This window comes from Apteryx mantelli, chromosome 4 (genome assembly GCF_036417845.1).
Source record: "Apteryx mantelli isolate bAptMan1 chromosome 4, bAptMan1.hap1, whole genome shotgun sequence".
Lineage (NCBI taxonomy): Eukaryota > Metazoa > Chordata > Aves > Apterygiformes > Apterygidae > Apteryx > Apteryx mantelli.
Genome location: NC_089981.1, coordinates 47,232,888 through 47,251,167, shown reverse-complemented (window position 1 = coordinate 47,251,167; position 18,280 = coordinate 47,232,888). Strand labels below are relative to the sequence as shown.

General features: G+C 39.7%; 1 protein-coding gene across 1 annotated transcript in view; it reads right to left on the bottom strand.

The window, feature by feature from the left end:
- Positions 1–5,881: 5,881 nt before the first annotated feature.
- The window catches only part of RTF1 (RTF1 homolog, Paf1/RNA polymerase II complex component), a 30,959-nt gene continuing 18,560 nt past the window's right edge, over positions 5,882–18,280 (bottom strand). Inside the window, exons 8-18 of the mRNA XM_067296452.1 lie at positions 17,697–17,874; positions 16,547–16,629; positions 15,208–15,295; positions 15,013–15,120; positions 14,345–14,422; positions 12,985–13,106; positions 12,575–12,632; positions 11,914–11,991; positions 10,681–10,776; positions 10,274–10,385; positions 5,882–8,709 (exon numbers count right to left, since the gene is read on the bottom strand). Of these exons, the coding sequence (XP_067152553.1) occupies positions 8,603–8,709; positions 10,274–10,385; positions 10,681–10,776; positions 11,914–11,991; positions 12,575–12,632; positions 12,985–13,106; positions 14,345–14,422; positions 15,013–15,120; positions 15,208–15,295; positions 16,547–16,629; positions 17,697–17,874 (1,108 nt within the window). The 3' untranslated portion in view covers positions 5,882–8,602. The remainder of the gene's footprint in view (positions 8,710–10,273; positions 10,386–10,680; positions 10,777–11,913; positions 11,992–12,574; positions 12,633–12,984; positions 13,107–14,344; positions 14,423–15,012; positions 15,121–15,207; positions 15,296–16,546; positions 16,630–17,696; positions 17,875–18,280) is intronic.

Here is an 18,280-nt window from a genome sequence, read left to right as displayed (position 1 = left end):
AGAGCGCTAGGGCTTAGACTGCACATGTCGTTTTTGGTGTTTGAGAACAGCCCATCCTTAGCCAGAGAGTTACAAATGCTTTCATGCTGCATAGACCGCTCTCTCCTCTGACAGCTTTCTTCCTCCCACTCATCCCCTCAGCCAGTCTCTCCTTTCAAAGCTGAGAATCAGATCACGTTTAATATCTAGTTACATTCCTGGCAAACTCTCACTTTAGCCTGGCCCTGTTTTAACATGTGAAAAAAACATCCATTGTTCAACTCTTGCCATCTGCTCCTCTCCCCCAGAAGCCAAGGCAAAAATACCTCAGTACTTTGAAGAACAGTGTTAATTGGGACCCAAAACATGTACAGACAACCTGACCAGTGGATTATCTTAAAGGCTGTTATGAACGAACTGGACCTGTTTCCTGCCTCCAAGGGTAGGTTAGCATCATTGCTCCCTTTGAAAAGGGGCTGCAGGGAAAGAAAGTAAAATACCATATAAATACAAAAGACAGAATAAATACCTTACTTTGTCACATGGTGGAAGTTAAGAAACAGGACTAGGAATACAGAAAAATGAAGGGGCAACACGAGCCTTCAGAATTTAAATGTTATCTAATTTTAAAGTCGTAGCTTACAGTTAGTAACCAGGCATCAACTAAAGAGAAGAGAACAGGACCAGAGGAATTACCCAGGCTGTCTTATCCTAGCATTCAAAAGCCTTTTGTGTTTCAGTATTGGAGGTAGAGTGCAAAGCTAATGTCATAGAATACATTCTACTCTGAAATGATTTCAGGCAATGGTTTCCTGACTATACCTTCACGGTTATATAAAAGAAAAAACCTACCACACCCAACCTACTCAAACTCAGATTGATTATTTGCTCTAGAGAAAATATACTCTGTCCTTCAGACTTGCACTACTGGTGTGCAGGATGGGTGTGAATTTACTACACATAGAATCACAGTACAATTCAGGTTGGAAGGGACCTTGGCATGTCCCTAATCCAACTTTCTGCACAAAGCAGAGTCAGCTATGGGGTCAGACCATGTTTCTCAGGGCTTTATCCAGTCAGGTCTTGAAGACCTCCAAGGATATAGGCTGCACAACCTCTCTAGGTAACGTATTCCACTGATTGACTGGCCTCACGGGGAAAAAGTTTTTCCTTTTCTCTCATCAGAGCCTCTAGTTTCAACTTATGCCTGTTATCTCTCATCCTCCCACCACGCACCACTGAAGAGCTTCTGCCTTGTTGATAACCTCTTTGTAGATACTGGAAGGCTGCTCTTAGGTCCCCCTGAAGCTGTCTCTTCTGCTAACCTCAAAATCTTGTTTACAGACAAAGAGGAAGCATACCAAATATAAGTAAAGCCATGAATTTATTGTTAGTATAACTGAAGTCTTAACAGTCTAATTCCAGAATCATTATTACTCTAGGTCTAATTATTACAGAAAAGGAAGAATGATGCAGTTATAATACTTCTATGCAGAAAATTTCTCAGTAATAGTACAATTAAAATTGTAACACATACACACACTTATTTTCTGTCCCTTTTCTTGGTTATGTTCCCCCTTCTATTACTCCTCTGGATCTTAAAGTCAGTAGCTTCAGAAGCAGGAGAGGGTAACATTAAGTCATCAGCCTCTGGAGTCCTTTATCAAGAGGAATATGATGTTGTTGATTTCTTCTTCCTTTTTCTAGGATTCACCTGGAGTCATTTTTATGTTTGCTAACATGCTTTTGACACCTTTCTTTCTTCATTAGTTTATACCTCCACATTACATTCTAATTTATGATATATGGTGCCCTTTACATATGTTTGTTGCTATTTCTTTGTTACCCCAAGAACCAGTTTTGTCCAGCTCCAGGTCTGCATTTCTGTAACTGACCATAAACGAGTGGTTTATAGCCACAAAGTCTCCAGCGACAAGCCTCTGCCTCATCTCTTATCATCCTATGCCTGTACTCCTATATATCACATCCTGATACCTCTGCTATTATAATAGGCCTGTATTTCTCTATACAACTTCATTGTGTTAGAGTTATAAACACCTCACTGTGCACAGAATAATTGCTTGTTACTGCTTGCTATATAGAACTATAGGCGTACCACACAAAGAAAAACAAAAGTAAAACAAATTAGCTGTAGACATCTGGATGGTTAGAGAATTGTCCAATCAAAAACCAAGCAAACAAGGCTACAGGCAGGTCAAGAAAGTTCAGACAGAACCAGCCTGACAAGCCTCACTCCTGAGGCCTTACAAACTCAGTACAAGGCTTATGGCCTGTTACTAGCAATGGTAATACTGTATTACAGGGCTACATGATTACATTTCTCCCAGTTGAACAAGCCCTGTTTTTTCAGCCTCTCCCCAGAGGGCAAGTACTCCAGCCCCCAACCATCTTGGTGGCCCTCCCTTAACTCACTTCAAGTGGTCGACATCTTTCCTGAATGCGGACCCCAAAACTGGACACAGTATTCTAAGTGTGGTCCAACACACAACACCAGTTACTCCACAGTAAGTACCATCAATGTGCTCTCCTGCCTTCTGTTTATCAGAGATAATTGCAATCTATTAGCTATTCCAGGAAAGGACGTAATTCTATTTATCTTGCAATGATTTGACTGGTCATTCCCTGAGCTGAATGCTGCTTCTCTCAGAATTTATAAAGGCAGATGGCCATGCATCCAAAGGCTGGTTCAGCTCGTTATGAGCCGAGACAGTAAGGTCACAAGATGTGTATCTAAATGCTAAAGGCTCAAGACATCAGGAACCCTAACAGAGTATCTACTGGCTTGCTTTCCAAACAGCTGGAACAGTTTAAGATGTTACCACCATGACTCTTCATGTTTACTCCCCTGCAGTCCAACTGAAAAGCAGAGAATCAGGCATACCTCATCTTTTTTGACTACTTCAGCTCAAACCACTTTTGCTAGGAAATCTAGCTGACTCACGTAACTCCACATGAGAGCAGATTAAAGAAATTACTCATATGATATTCCTTCAGCAGCTGGGGGTGAGGGGTGCTAGCTTCTAGAACGGTTTACTGTGGTGGTAAAGTAGAAGCAGTGAGCACTTAACCACTCCAGCTAAAACAAAAAAGAAATTTTAGAAGAAATAAAGGCCACCGATTTATCGGGCTATTTAAACATCTCCCCCTAAGTTTAAAGTGCTCGGACAAGCTTAGCTCTGTTTCCTAGTTGAGATGAGATAAAAACAGCCAAAAGACCAAAAATAAATTTGGGGTGACATCCACATGTCTAAGCCCAACACATAACAACACTATTAGATAGTGTATTATATTAAGAATGATGTTTACACTCTCCTTACCAGATTCCAGCTGGAGTCAGGAAGTGAAGAAGTCCTGAAGCCGTGGCAGTGGGTTTCTTTATGATTAACCGAGACTTCAAGCTCTCAGCTGCACTGTGCAAACACCAAACTGCTTTCTCAACTATCTCTGCTGCAAAGGATCACAATTCTCTTACAAGACACAGCAAAATCTCCTTTTGTACAAGAAGGGAAAACTGTACAAGAGTCTGCCTTCTTTGTTAGAATACTATGTTCTCCTATCACCACCTTTAGGTTTTTAACAGTAGTTGGAGTCTGCTGTAAAACAGACACAGGTGCAAAAAAATGTTCATGACATCCCAGGAATTTTGCCTTTCTTGGGGCCTGTTAACATCCATTTTTCTGAATAATATTTTGCTGCAATATCTTGCATCTAGATCTGTACTAAATTTTAACTTCCATCTGATATTTTTAAAGGGACATAAGGATATGAAATTCAGTCCAGAATATATCACAAGAGGTTCTGAAAGGTGTTCTACCAAACACGTTCCTGAAATAACCCTCATCAGCATCCACACTTGATGGTCAGGCTAAGAATTTTAAAAACTGCAGAGCCGTACCTTTCAGAGGCAATATTGTCTACAATTGGCTCTTAAGTTTGTCAGAGCAGGATTGTATTGTTAAAGCAATAGAGAAACTATCTGAAGAGTGTATATACATGCAATATCCAGCTGCAAGCATCCACTGAAATTATCAGCATGCATATCAGCTCTCATGTGATGTATCGTACCTTCCTCCTTTCCCCCAGCCTCATGCTCTCCTATTTTTTCCCTGTTCAGATTGGGCATGCACTGGGGGAGCAGGGGGAAGAGGAAGGGAGTGTCTTACTGCATTTACATTTTACTGTTATGATTACAAAGTCTCAATCTCATTGAGGCTGGAGCTTTGATGTAAGCAAAACATTTTTGTAATCCCCCCCGCCCCCCGTTTTCAGTGTACAGGAACTACTGCATGAACAAGTCTTCCTCTGGAAAGATGATGCCCACTGGAATTAAGCGATTCCCAAGGAAATGCTACTCCTCCAAGACAGAGGATTTTGGCACCTGCTGCAATCCAAGCCTTTCCTCCATATGACAGTCCCAGTCTTACCAGTTATTATCCTAGATGCAATTCCTAGGCCTTCCGAAATGGACTGCCAGAAACATTGACTTCAGCCTCCTTGAGACCAAAACAAATAGGGCTGCCATGACAGAGAGCCTGTCTGCACAGGCAAGAGGCATTTGAATTTATCTATATTGTACACAGATTTATAAGACACTCACCATTTGAAAACAGGTTCTTTTTATTCCCTGGTATTTATAACAAATGAAGCATTTCTGTAAAACTCTCATTTTAAGTTTGTACCTTCCTCTCCTAGAGCACTTTCTCTTCACAGCTATCTCATTCCTTTTCTTCTAACGCACAACAGCATGCCCCTTTTTTCCTTTGATTGACTATACCTTCCAAAGCCAGTTAAAACAAACTGCCAACCCATCCTCAAGACTCCTTATGCTAAAGATTCCTTTAAAAATCTGTGGCTCTGCACAGCAATTTAAAAGCATATTCAGCTAAAGCTCATCAGGAGGCGGAAAACTCAAATTGTATAATACCTATAGCTATGGTGTAGGCTATTTGAGTTTACAACCTATTCAGTGAGAAGTCTCTAGACAGTTTCGTTTTAGAGAAACAGTCCTAGCCTGAACTCTAGATATCCACACACACAGAGCCAGAAAGCATGTCGGTGCTGGAGAATGCTGTATTGCTCGTTGTGAAGCATCCAGCCTCATGAGACAGCTTCTGTGGGCACCATGTAGAAAGGGGGACCGGGAGAAGCACACACAGAAAAGAAAAAGACAAAACTGGAAAAAGCAGTGTTACATTACCTATAGCATATCATAGGATAATTCAGGTTGGAAGGGACCTCGGGAGAGCTCTAGTCCAGCCTCCTGCTCCAAGTAAGGTCAGCTATAATAAGGTTGGATCATGCTGTTCAGGGCTTTATCCAGTCTGGTCTTGAAAATCTCCAAGGTGCAGACTGAACCACCTCTCTGGGCAACCTAGTCCACTGACCATCCTCAGGGTGAAAAGATTTTTTCCTTACATCTAGGCACAACTCCTCATTTCAACTTATGCCTGTTCTCTCTTGTCCTCCCACCATGCATCCCTGAGAAGAACCTGGCTCTGCCTCATTAAATAGTTATTTTTTTTTTTTTAATGTTCAGCTACACAGTATAGTATCTTTGATTACAGGAGTAGCCCAGATTTCTATGAGATGAATAAAGTTTGTGTCTTTAGCGAGATGGAGCAGAAATGCAAATGAACTAACCTTCCAATGGGCTCCATTTGATTCTAGCAGCAAGGAGCAACTCCAGCAATTAGAAGAGAGTGATCCAGGGAGTCAATGGCCCCTCTTGCAAAAGAGGGACCTTATTTTTCATTAATTATTTTACAATATTAGTATTTTTAAAAAATTGTTCCAGATTGATACACAAAGCATCAGTTTCTGAAAAGCAAAGTTTCCACAGACAAGCAGCCCTGAGCAGCTCAGGTAAGGGATAAACATAATCAACCTTATTAAACCAACAAACCAAGTTTATTTATAGAAGTCTGTACATTTGTAATGAACTATGCTAGAACACCAATGAAACAAAGCAAACAAATCTCTCCCCCTCTAATGAGTGGGAGGTATAGTCACTCACCTTTACATGCACTTAAAGGAAAAAAGATTACAGCTTTCATACACAGTTCTGTAACTATTCAAGAAAAGTACTTTCTTGATGTATTATTCTTAACATAAGAGGTTTGCATGATGACTTACTGACTGTTGCCTTTCTCAAAAAACAGTATTTCAGCAAAATCCAAAGACTTTGAGAAGTTGGAGTTTCATAGTTGCAGATAACTAGTACATAGTCACATCATTCAAACCTGCACTCTAAACTCAAGGCATCTCCTCTGTTTTGATTATCTGCACTAACAGTTATTTGCAACACTGTACGCATCTTGCCAGCACTTTGACTGTACAGCCTATTCACGTGTTACCAAAATGTAAAAGTCTGCTGAAACCAATATAACAAGGGCAAGCATATTAAAAATACTGGATCTGAGTTAATTTTACCTTCAGAGACCACTTTTCACTGCACCCCAAAGCTCTGAGACATTTTTATGAGCAAAGCAAGACCTACATTGCATGATTTTGCAATTATTTCTGAAAAGCATCATAGGGCGATTATTTTGAAACTTAATTTGCAATAGCCAGTTTTAATTATTATTTTTTATTACAAATCTGTAACATCATTGAAGCGGTTGCAAAACCAAAATTGTATCAAATGCATATCTACATGGTGGATCATGATGTCTCCTATGAAGTTACCATGGCGGATTCCATAAATCCACTCTTAAAGTTAAAAGTACACATATGCAAGAGCCTACAACAACTCCAAAGAAGCTGCTAAAATAGGCCATCAAATAAAGCAGTCTATGATTACATATTTACAGAATAATCCATGTAAGTCCTAGATTGTGGACTATTCAGTAAATAAGTATTGAAGGATCCCTAATTATTTGTTTACATGGTAGCTAAGAGCTGCTTCATAGGTCGATTTTCATTCTATACACAGTTCATAATATCAATCTGCACACAATTACGTTTTTTTTTTTTAAAACTACCATTTAAAAAAAAGGAATAAGAGAAAGTTAAATATAAGAACTAGATTAAAATTTCATTAAGAATCCAACAAGAAAGCATCAAACACAGGCTTAAAAATAACCAGTGTATGATTTCAGAAAAATAGTAATGCTCTGACATAGGAAGAGCATCAGCATTTTCCCTCTTCAGAGTCCCCCAGAAACATTCCTATCCAGTTCAGTGCTTAAGTTAGCATATAGGTACTGGCCTGAGTAGGAACAAACACGTGCTTGCACGCTTACCTGAATGAGGGCCCCTGACCTGCAAGATTTCTAATTCTCTTTTAATTTAGTTCTTAGCTCCATATATTCAGTTGTATCTTGTTTGGAAAAGCTTTTTTAAATGTCACTTATATTTACACTTTGATTTTTTACACCTGAGTGATAATTGAGCTGTCACCTTGTGTCCAGTCAAACATTCCATAAAACCATACAATTTTTGTGCTAGTGTTGCACTCCACGTGTACCAGTTTATATGAAAAACGTGCATCAGCTACTGCTTTTGTACTTCACCCACTGAGCTTTCTACTATTGTGTCCTTCCCCTTTCACACAAAGCAGTTGTTGTTTAATTTTTTGTTTGTTTATAGAAGCCAAGTTTAAATGGTTCACAAAGCAGAAAACAAAGTGAGCTGGAACCCAGTGAAGACAAGATGACTTAAGAAATATGTGATATTGGAGGCTTGGAGAAGAAGTTAAATCCCAACCAACGAGCACCCCAGGGGCATCCCATATAGAGCTACTCCACTCAGTTACAGCTGGAGACTCCAGACGTGCTGTAGATGACAAGTTTCACATCAAGATCTACGTACATATCTCTCAGTTAAGTGTAAGCAAAAAAAAAAAAAAAAAAAAAAAAAGGGGAACATGAAGTTAAACAGCTATATCAGCCAAGCCGTTTTAGTAAGAAGAATCACATTTAATGAGTTTCTTTCTTGCAATTTCAGATGCTCAAGTACAGCTGGTAGAAATTCAAAACAGCCGTAAAGAACTGTGACAGACGGATACAAATAGTACTGCAGCTTAAAAATGATAAAAAACACCTGAAAAAAAAGTCACACAACCCTCCCAAAAAAATTTACACTTTGAACCTAAGCCAGTTTTTGAAGATTCCCTTCTCCAGAGCTAGGATGAAGGAGGAAGAAGAGGAGGAAGAAAGTGCAGATGACCTTCCAGCCACAAAGGTCTTGCGCCAATGTTTATTCACCATGCCTGTGGTGGTATGTAAGGGGAGATCACCAAGTGCTGATTCTGCAACCACCAAAGAGATTCCTATGGAAATCCAGACCTCAGGCTAATACTGAACACAGAGTGGACCAACGAGCTGCATGAACAAAATAAAAACAAAACTCAAACTAAAAGAAATGGGAAAACCCCAAATAGCACAGATCCACATTTGTGAGGGAGGCAGGAGGAAAGGGCAAGAAGGGAGGTCTATACAGTAAATAGTTGAATGGTTTATGTTACAGATGACTGGCAGTTTTAAAGAGTCTCTTCCCAGCTCCATTGCTGCTCCAATCCAGACGGGAGAACTGAAAAGGGAAGAAGAAAAGGTAGGACATCATCATGGAGCATGCAGGATCAGAAGCAGCAGAGTGGGCATGCTCAAATAAGCCCCCTCCTCTTTTTGTAGTCCTCCAAGTTCAATGACCGCCGAGGGGCACCATCTTTTGCTGGTGGAGCCTTGGAAGTGATGGCCAGCGCCTTAGACTCTGTTGGGGATAAGAGAAGAGTGAGGACCAAAGTACATGGAAACCATGGATTTTTACTTGTTGCTTTTGTGACAACTTCATTTGGCTTCTCTGGTAAACATCAGTTTAAATCTTCAGTTAAGAAAATAGCCAGTTTACAGTTGCTTAAAGACATTCAGTTCTGACTCAATTTGTTTGTCCTGCTTACTCCGTTTCCTAAGAAAACTACTCTGCAGCACACTGAAATAACAATACAGACAGAGCTTTCAGGCTGAGTTCTGGGATCTCTCTTATAGGTCATTATCCCATGAGACCAGCAAGCACAAGAGATCACCTTATTACAGGTAATAAGGGGACAGAAGTCAGATCTCCTACCCATGTCTATGATACATGTGTTAACCAAGCCCCAGATTCCTCTCCTGTTAAGAAAGGAGGCTGCACAAAGCAAGATGCCCAAACACTGTTCTGTCTGAGAAAAAACAGCCACACTTAAATCCCTACCCCTCTCTCTCTCTCTCATATCCTTCTCTTTTCAGCACACCTTCCTGGCTTTCTGTGTCCGTCAGTTGGCTAGTCCTCAGTTGCTTTGCAGCTCTGATGTTCATAATTTTCACTACCCTCACCACTTCAGGAAGTCTCCTACTCTTGCCATCCTACTTTATTCTACACAATCTTATGTCCAGAGTTTCAATCTTAATCTAGTTTGGAAAGATTTAACTCTCCTACTTTCCCTTCTTGACAAGGTTTTTAAGTCTTTGTGAATTCCTACAGTAGATCAACTAAATTGTTGTCCTCCAAGAATCCTCAGCTCTAAACCTTCCAGCAACACAAGGGAAAATAATCCTCATGAGTCTAATTGCTATACTCCCATGCTTTCCCTCCATTAGAAAAGTCTGTTCAGGCTCCAAACTGTTCTTCCCACAGATCTCTTTGTCATCTTGACTTTGAAGGCCTGAGTACTCGGAAGGGTCAGCAAGTTCAAGCAGGGAGTGAAGGTGTGCTTATGGACATAGTTTGTTGGTCCCTCTCAAATTTTCCTTTAAAACTATCTCTTATCAAAGTTTGGAAGTAGCAACTTGGTAAGAAGCAGGTTCAAAACCAAATAAAAATATTTTATCCACCTAGCATGTAGATAGACTATGGAACAGGACATCACAGATACCAAATGCTTATCTGGCTTCAAAAGTGATTAAACAAATTCATTGAGCAAGTATCAAGGATGATATCAAGGTAGATATCAAGGCTTATTAAATAAAACATCAGCTGTTCCTCAAGGATTATCTGAGCTACAGATACTGTAGACTGGAAGAGTATATTGGGAAATTCTTTACTCCTTTTTCTCCCTAGGCACTCAGAGCAAGGATACTGGGATACACAGGCTTTCAGTCTAACATGGCATAGCTGTTCTTGTTTTCTTAAAGGATATCACTAGCACACATTCCCCCTCTCTTCAATTCAAGGTACTTGCCAGGACGACAAACACAGACCCCTTGCTCCCATCTCCAAGTCCACCGCTGATTTGTATTCTGGAGAAACTGAGCTCCACCACAGCGATTACCTTCCCATACACAACTGAAACACCTACCTGAGCTGGGAACCTGAAGATCAATCTTTACATCAAAGTCATGCACTTTAAAAAGATCTTCTGAGAGGTCACTGGCTGATTTAGAGTTCACATCCTTATCCTTCCCCTGACCCTGAAATAAAAACTACAGGTAAATCTGCAACCCATATCTGTCCAAATAAATGTCAGATAGAAGTAATTCCTCCCACTCCTGTCACATACATATTTAGTTTCACTTTCCTATTGCTAGAGAAACTGAATTTTCTTTCCCCAAGGAAGAAAAAGCTGCTCCTTTTCTGCAAGAATGCTCTCCAGGATACTATTTCTAGAACTAAAGCATGCACACCTACTATTAGTCATAGGCTTCTAGAGTAAAATAGTGATAGTGGGGGTGGGGAAATGCAGCAGAGACAGAAAGGGAAACTTGCCTTACTCATGTCCTTTGGAGCATCTGGTAATACACCAGATCCATATTTTGCATTTAGCTGTGCAAGGATGGCAGCTTGGACAGCAGGATCTCTGGACTGTAGCAAGAGGGAGGAGGGAGGGAGGAGAAAAAGAGAAAAGATTAAATTGGTGAAAACTATAGAAGACCAGCCATTTGGTTAAGAAAGTGCTCATATCCATGAATCTAAAACCATAAGAGGCTGTAGATGAGTTAACACAATCTTCAGGATCCCTGAAACAGTTAAAATCATCCAGATACCTGTGTAATGCATCCAATAGTGAGTACTGGATAAAAGTTATCCTCCAGAAAGTCTTCGTTTGAGAAGAGAAATAAATTACTTCTTGATGTGGTTTGTTCCTGTGACTGATCTTAATGCTAACCTTAGATGCATTTGCTTTTAGCTTACAGTCCTGGCTGGAACATTCTACTAGAGAGAAGAAATCTTTAAAAAAAAACTTTTCTTTATGTGGTAATAGCTGTATACTGTAATAAAGCTACTCAACTATGATTCTTCTTTTTAATAAAGATTTAACTCAAGTATTGCAATGAAATACTTCTATTGTTTTATCCACTTGTGGAGACTGATGAGAGCCAACCCAAACAATTTTTTAAAATACTGATATCAGAACTGCATACAAGATACCAGAATAGACTTTAACAAAGCCATATTGTTTAGAAGTAGGAGCTGATCACTCCACCTGGCTATCCACCATTTATACAGCTATGGATTGCACTAGAAGTTTTGCCACTGTATCACAGTGAAAGTTATTGTTCAACTACTTTATCCATCACAGTCTCAAAATGCTTAGTCTCCTCTCCTTGCCAGATCTTTTAGAAAAGTCTCAACTAATTAGAAGCAAAACTCACAGCTAAAGCAAGCAGTCTTCCCAACAGTAACCAAATGAGTAATTATACATACAAGAACTCACTACAGAAATACAAACCGCAGTTTCTTCTCCATGTACATACCCATATCACTTACATCCTTCACACTTTGCTATAGAAAAGTGGATGTATTGCTTTTTCCTTCTTTGGGGAAACTGCAATCAGGATCGCTCAATTATATCTCACTTTGGCATCTGGAGTGTTTATAGCATATGGCATAGCTGGGTTATCCTACTGCTTCTCTTTTCTACTTTCTGCATTACATTGGTTCCTCTCTCTCTGCAAATCGCCTCAGTTGGTAATCATTTGCCTTCAGTATTACACTCACATTAGACACTATCGTGGGCTTGCACTGCCGTCTAGTAAAGGGGTCCATTTGTTGGTTTTTCATGCTGTGACTTTCAGCCTGAAGAAGAAAAGTACATGGTTTTGCACAGTTAGCTATCTGTACCCTTGTAAATCCTCCCACAGCACCCCATATACCCACCTGCACCCCAACCATATATGCCATCAAGGTCAGAGGAAAAACAGCAATAGCATTACACACTAGAAAGAACATCACATTCACAGTGCTATGCTTCAAAGGGCAGACTGCCTTATTGAATACAACATGGAAAATAGCTGCACAACTCTTAGGGTAACTGTTGGGCCTAAACTTTCGTTAACAAGCTTAATTTTTCCCCAAATAAAAGTGTCACCACAGAGAACAGAATTTACTATTTTCTCCTCTGAAGTCTGACTTCTGGTTCCTTTCCCGTACAAAATGGGGGGGGGGGGGGGGCCAATGTACTAAGTCACTATTACATCAGTAATCTCCTGATAATTGAGTTAATCAAAGAGATAAAGCTATCTTCTTACAAAAATATCACTTGCTATATTGACAGATTTTATGGGTTATTAAAAAAGTAGAATGACTTCAGCATGCAATTATATCCATTCACACCAATTCGTCTCTTCTTGTACAGAAATATTAATTCAGCATTATTTACCACAAGAGCCTTCTCAGACTCCACAATATTCCATTCTCTATTCCTCTGGTTGATGTAACTGCAAAAATAAATAGATAATTATCATGTAACAAGCCCTACACAACAGAATGCCTGACAACATTCTTGCAGCTTCGTGATCATGAATTCACAAGTTACTCTTATTGCAACACAACCACTACCTGGGGTATAGGGAATAGATTTTGTATTTTTGATGGTTTAGCTGAATGACACATACAAGCAAGAGGAGAGAGGCAAACACTAGAAGAACTATCATGACACACACTTCAGGAATACATCATACAGGAAAGAGGAGTCAAAACCTAGCAATTAACTCACTACCACACTAGTTTCTCCTCACTGTGTATCCTAATTAACACTGTTTTAAGAAGTTCCCAGTACTTGTTTCTTACCTGATGGCAGAAATGTTTTTTGTTCGTTGACGATCCAGGGCCTCTGCTCTTTCCTCAAGCTCATTAAGCTGATCTTGAATTTGTTTGGCCTTATCTTGGTCCCCCAAGTCCTCAGCCATGGCCTTCAACCAAACAGTAACTCATTAGGCATAACTCTTTAGCACAGAGCTAGTCAGAAAAACGAGGGACAGATCCATGAATCAACCAGCTAACTCTACTCCAGTTGCAAGTGTTGTATTCTTACCACATGGTGTGGAACAAGGAGCTAAACTGTACTTATAGATGGAAGCAAAGAAAAAAAAGAGACTTCTTATTCCAAAAAACACTTTTGAAAAACCTTCAAAACCCTTGAAACTACTGAAGACTTAGGAACACCAGTCTGAGCATGAATAGGAGAAGTAATCAGTCAGATGATTGAAGTTACAGCTTTGATTAAAATTTAATACTGATATTGCCAGCCCAGGAAGAGAGTGATTATTTCTGCAATTGTCATTGCCACTTACTTTGGAGAGTCTGAATCTCCCTATTGCAACACCAGATCAATAACAGTAGCTTACTATGCCACCTGGTGACAACAGAGAGCAATTGCAATCTTCTGCAATGGAAAACTTACATGTTTGTGCATAGTAAAAGGGTGACCAAACAATACAGTTAAGGCAAAGAACATGAACTCTGTTTTTATTATATTTGAAGCATGAATGGATTGAAAAAGGTCCACACAAACAAAAAAAATGCTATATCAATCTTTATCTTCACAGATATTTAGGATTGCTCCTTTACTTGAATTCTGGGCTTTGACTCCTCAAGTAGAATACTCAAAGCCCTGCACTGTTAGGTCTGTTCATTCCAGGAGGCTTACACGTAAGAGCAGTCCAGTGGCAAGTAAATACTTCAACAAGGTATTCTTTTCAGTGCAAACTACTATCCCTCCCCTGCCACCCCTCCCCCCCCCCCAAAAAAAGAGTGACAATTCAGTCACACTGGGTAAAAGACAGTTCAACACATGCCCTTTTTTTTTTTCTCCAAAGAAGAAAGAAAAATAATTTAACTTTCAAGAGTTACTTAGGGATACCCTGCAAAAAAGAAAATAAGTTTCTACAGCAAAACAACTTAAGAGCTTCTTGTCCAAAAGACACAAAAAGGGGTAGCTAGAATATTTGGAAGTTGCTCGTAGTGAAAGAACTTAATAGCTTAAACCGGGTTCTAAGTTTTCTGAACCCAGCAATGAACCTTGAGATCAGCCTTTCAGCTGCATAATTAAAGTCAAGCTTACTGCTGACTACTGCCAAAATCCAGTTCAGCGCCAGTTCTTCAAAATCAAAGACTGCATTAAGCTTGTAGGCATCATCTCATCTCTCACCTTCTCCTTCAAAAGCTGAGTTTTCTTCATGGCATAATTTGGAGGGGCTTTTCTGAACCTTTCCTTCTCTTTCACAATCTGTAAGATGCAAAGAAAACAGCAAAGATATGCTGTTATTAAATGATAATTTCAGTACTTGGACACTAGAAGAGACAGATCAGTACCCTCTAAGAAATGTGGTTACTGCCACAGAATTTTACTCATGCTCTCTCTCTGTAGCATTTTTTAATTTGCGACTTGGTAATGAGTTATAGCTCCATTCCCCTCATTTATGACCTATAAAAAAAACTGACGCTAATCACATTTGATGAGTATTAAGCAAGTAAGAAGCTGCAGAAACCATGATAACTGCATCTATCATGACACTGTTAGCTTTTCAGAACTTGAAAACTAGGTCATCTTACTCAAGTTGGAAGTTCAGAGCTCTGCAAGACAAGTTCAATATGAGGGAACAGGGCACAGGGGGTCAAGTAAAGCAAGCGTGAGCGCTGAACAAGAGCTGGATCACTGAGCTACTCTAACCAGTTATCTGACTTCACATTGAGCCTTTTATTTTCTTTTTAGTAAGCAGATACCATGATCATTTTGCTTTGGAAGAGCTAATGCTTTGCTCCGAGTTCCTGTTACCTCTGAGCACTGCCATAGCCTCACTAAAACACCTTGTTTACCTCCTCAATGTCCTGGTCATTGAACTTGTAGTTGAGGGCTTCTTTGATGGACACTTCCTTCTTGTTTATCTCATCTAGTGTGGGTAGCTGCATCCCAGCAGAGAACATCTAAGCACAGGTGAAAGAGGTTACTTTCCACTTAAAATATCCTTGGCAGAAGGCTTCTAGGAAGAAACTAAGTTCTGGCAAACTTACCGCCTCCTTCCACTTCATGAACTCACTTTCAGTAAATTCCTGATTTGAAACAAACTCCAAACGAAATACGCGCTGATCACTGCCATGCCTGCAACAAGAAAATGTAACAATGTCTCTCTCTGACGGTAGAGCGCTGTGATTTAGATCTATAGGTGTAAACAGACTTGAGGAACCCAAAATCAGGTTAGAGACAGTGGAGGCTACTCTTTTGGCTCACATGCTATCTACTTCAAACAGGTCAACCACCATTTAGGAGCTTTAGACAGATACCAGTACCAAGTGACAGCAAGTCTGTAGGAGACAGTCACCCAGCTGTGGCAATAATAGCTCCAGCAGGAGACAGACAGACCTCTCTCACACCTAAACCTTATATACCCTATTCAGCGATCCATTGCATGACCTTCAGAAACACAAGACTCTCTCACTTTCCACTTTGATCAGTAGAAGTAACCTTTAAGCAGGACTGAATTATACAATGCTGAAGCCAACCGCTATCTAACTTCTCATTCATCAGCAAGTCAAGAGCCAGAAATCCTCAAAGATTATATTCTGCTGAGCACTTCCTTTGGCACTACCAACTAAACTACTACTACTAAACACTACTAAAACTAGCTGTCATGGTGCAAAATTCAATTTAAACACAAAGCGCTCTCTCCTGAGAGAGCAAGCCTTTAATAGCCTAAGAAGCTATTAAATATCACGATGCACTTATGTAAGACTGTCTTTTGTTACTCCAAGCATGCACCCATGTCCATTCTCCATGTGTTACTGCTTCACCCAAATAGTTAACATCTTGTCATCCTGGCTCACCAGAATGTTTTCTATTGTAACTATTAGCCTGCACCTCATGATCTTTATAATAGCCATAAGAACAACTGAGAAATCTGATGCTATATTCAGTTTCCTCCCTCCAAAGTGCTGTTCACGTTGTAACACATAAAGGCATATGTGGTTGGTTCTGATGCAAGTGACATGCATTTCTAACACCCAATTTTAATAATGGTGGAGAAAGATAGAAAAGAATATGGCAAAGCCCAACAGGTACATACAATCCTGGGTTACCAAAGCAATTGAAATGCTCAGATGTCAACACAAACACAGGTCCTCAGGTGAGACTTTTGTCATTTCACTATGCCTTAAGTGGGAAAAAGAACTTTCAAACAGAAGGTGTCATAGCAAGACCCACTCTCCTGCTTAGCTCTCATCTCCAAACCACACGCGGAACATCACATGCTTTAAAAAAAAAAAAAAAAAAAAAAAAAAAAAAAAGAGAGAGAGAGAGACAGAGACAGAGACAGAGACTGGTTCATGAACTGTGAGGATTACTTTGATATCTTACCGCAACTGTAGTCCTTTGTTTGTCCGGGTACCACCAAGCTGGTAAACTTTTGCAGTCTCTACCACACCAGTTATTTCAGCGACCTATACCACAAAGAAAAATACACAAGAGACAATGTGAGAGGCTGTTTTTGCTCCTAGAACATATTTAAGCCCTTTCACTAGGGATCAGAAAACTTAATCCAAGTAACAATTCTAACTATACCAAGGAAAGCACGACTTTTCAGTGTATATTATCAGGTACTAAATTAGTTGCTTCATACATCACCTTTGAGTTGGCAAGTTATATTATCCAAAAGCTTGATGGAATTCTTATATGTTCTCAGTTCTACCTTCCTACCAAATGATATGCATCTTCCTACATTTCCTATTACCTTTTCAGTCAAGTACACTGGTTTTGGTTAATGCATCTTCCAAATAAAATACATCCAGTGCTGCTCACATACTAAACACAGCTCCTCTGAGAACCTTTTTAAAGCAATTTTAGAGAATACTATTGCATGCAACAATTGTGCGGTTACAGCAATGAAGCAGAACAAAACTGCTTCTCAATCGCCATCTCTTCTGAAGAGCACAGGTATACTAAAAATACTTTGTAAAGCAAAAACTGAGACCATGCAATAAGAATAACTTGGGAGCATTCCCAGAAATAAGAAGTGAATGTTACTCATCCTTACTTGGTCAAAGCAGAGTCTTGAACTCTAGTTTGCAATACAGATGAAAAGGCAGGACAGCATAAACCAGAGCTGGAAGAATAGGCTTTCTTAGCACTTTCTCTCTCACTATATATAGTGAGATATCTATCCGTCATGGTATACACCACTATATATAGTGGTGTATAAGTCACGATAGCAATATCTCTCTTTATATAGATAGATATATCACTATATATAAACTGCATGGCACAAATCAACTCGATTTAAAGGCCAACACACTGTTTCCATCTCTTCACCTAGGCTGGCCCCACAGATTCATTTGTTGTTAAAGCAGTCTCCTCCACTTCTTTTGCACCGATTATACTTTCTGGTTATAATCAATCTTTTCATATTAATTACCCAAATGACCACAGGTACTTTTCCTGAGAATTGCTAAGAAGCAAATATTATGTCACAACACCACAAAATAACTAAATCTCTTGGAACTAAACTCACCCGATAAACAGGCTTACTATTGTGATTTCCAATGCCAATACGGACAAAGCAGCCAGTGACTGTCTTGGCAAAGAAGGGCATGTGACACCAACGTTCCAACTTGTGTCGCGATAACCGTACTCGGTTGAGTTCTTCAGGTAAGGACACTGGCTGGGATTTAGGAGGAATTTCTTCTTTTCTAGTTTGGAAAAGATGAGAAGGAAAAGGAAAAAAAAGACATTATCAAACAAAGGGATCTTGAGCAAGGTGCAGTGTAAGTGCCAACTATTTAGAATACTATTAAAGAGAATGACTCATCATACACTAGTTGACTGTAGATAAACAAATTTAGCATTCATGAGAAAAGGCCCAATTCAAGTCCTGGTGAGTGGACTCCTTACCCTCTGCCACCTCTGCTACCACAAGGCATAAACACTCAGATGCATCAAGGCAATTTATAGGCCAATGCTTCAAGATAAGATGGCACAGTTCCAACTTCCTACTGCTATGCCAGACTATAATTTGCATGGGTTCTGCAGCTACTAAACTGTAGGACTACACAAACCTGTAAACAATTCCCACTTAAAAGTGGGAATCAAGGTAAC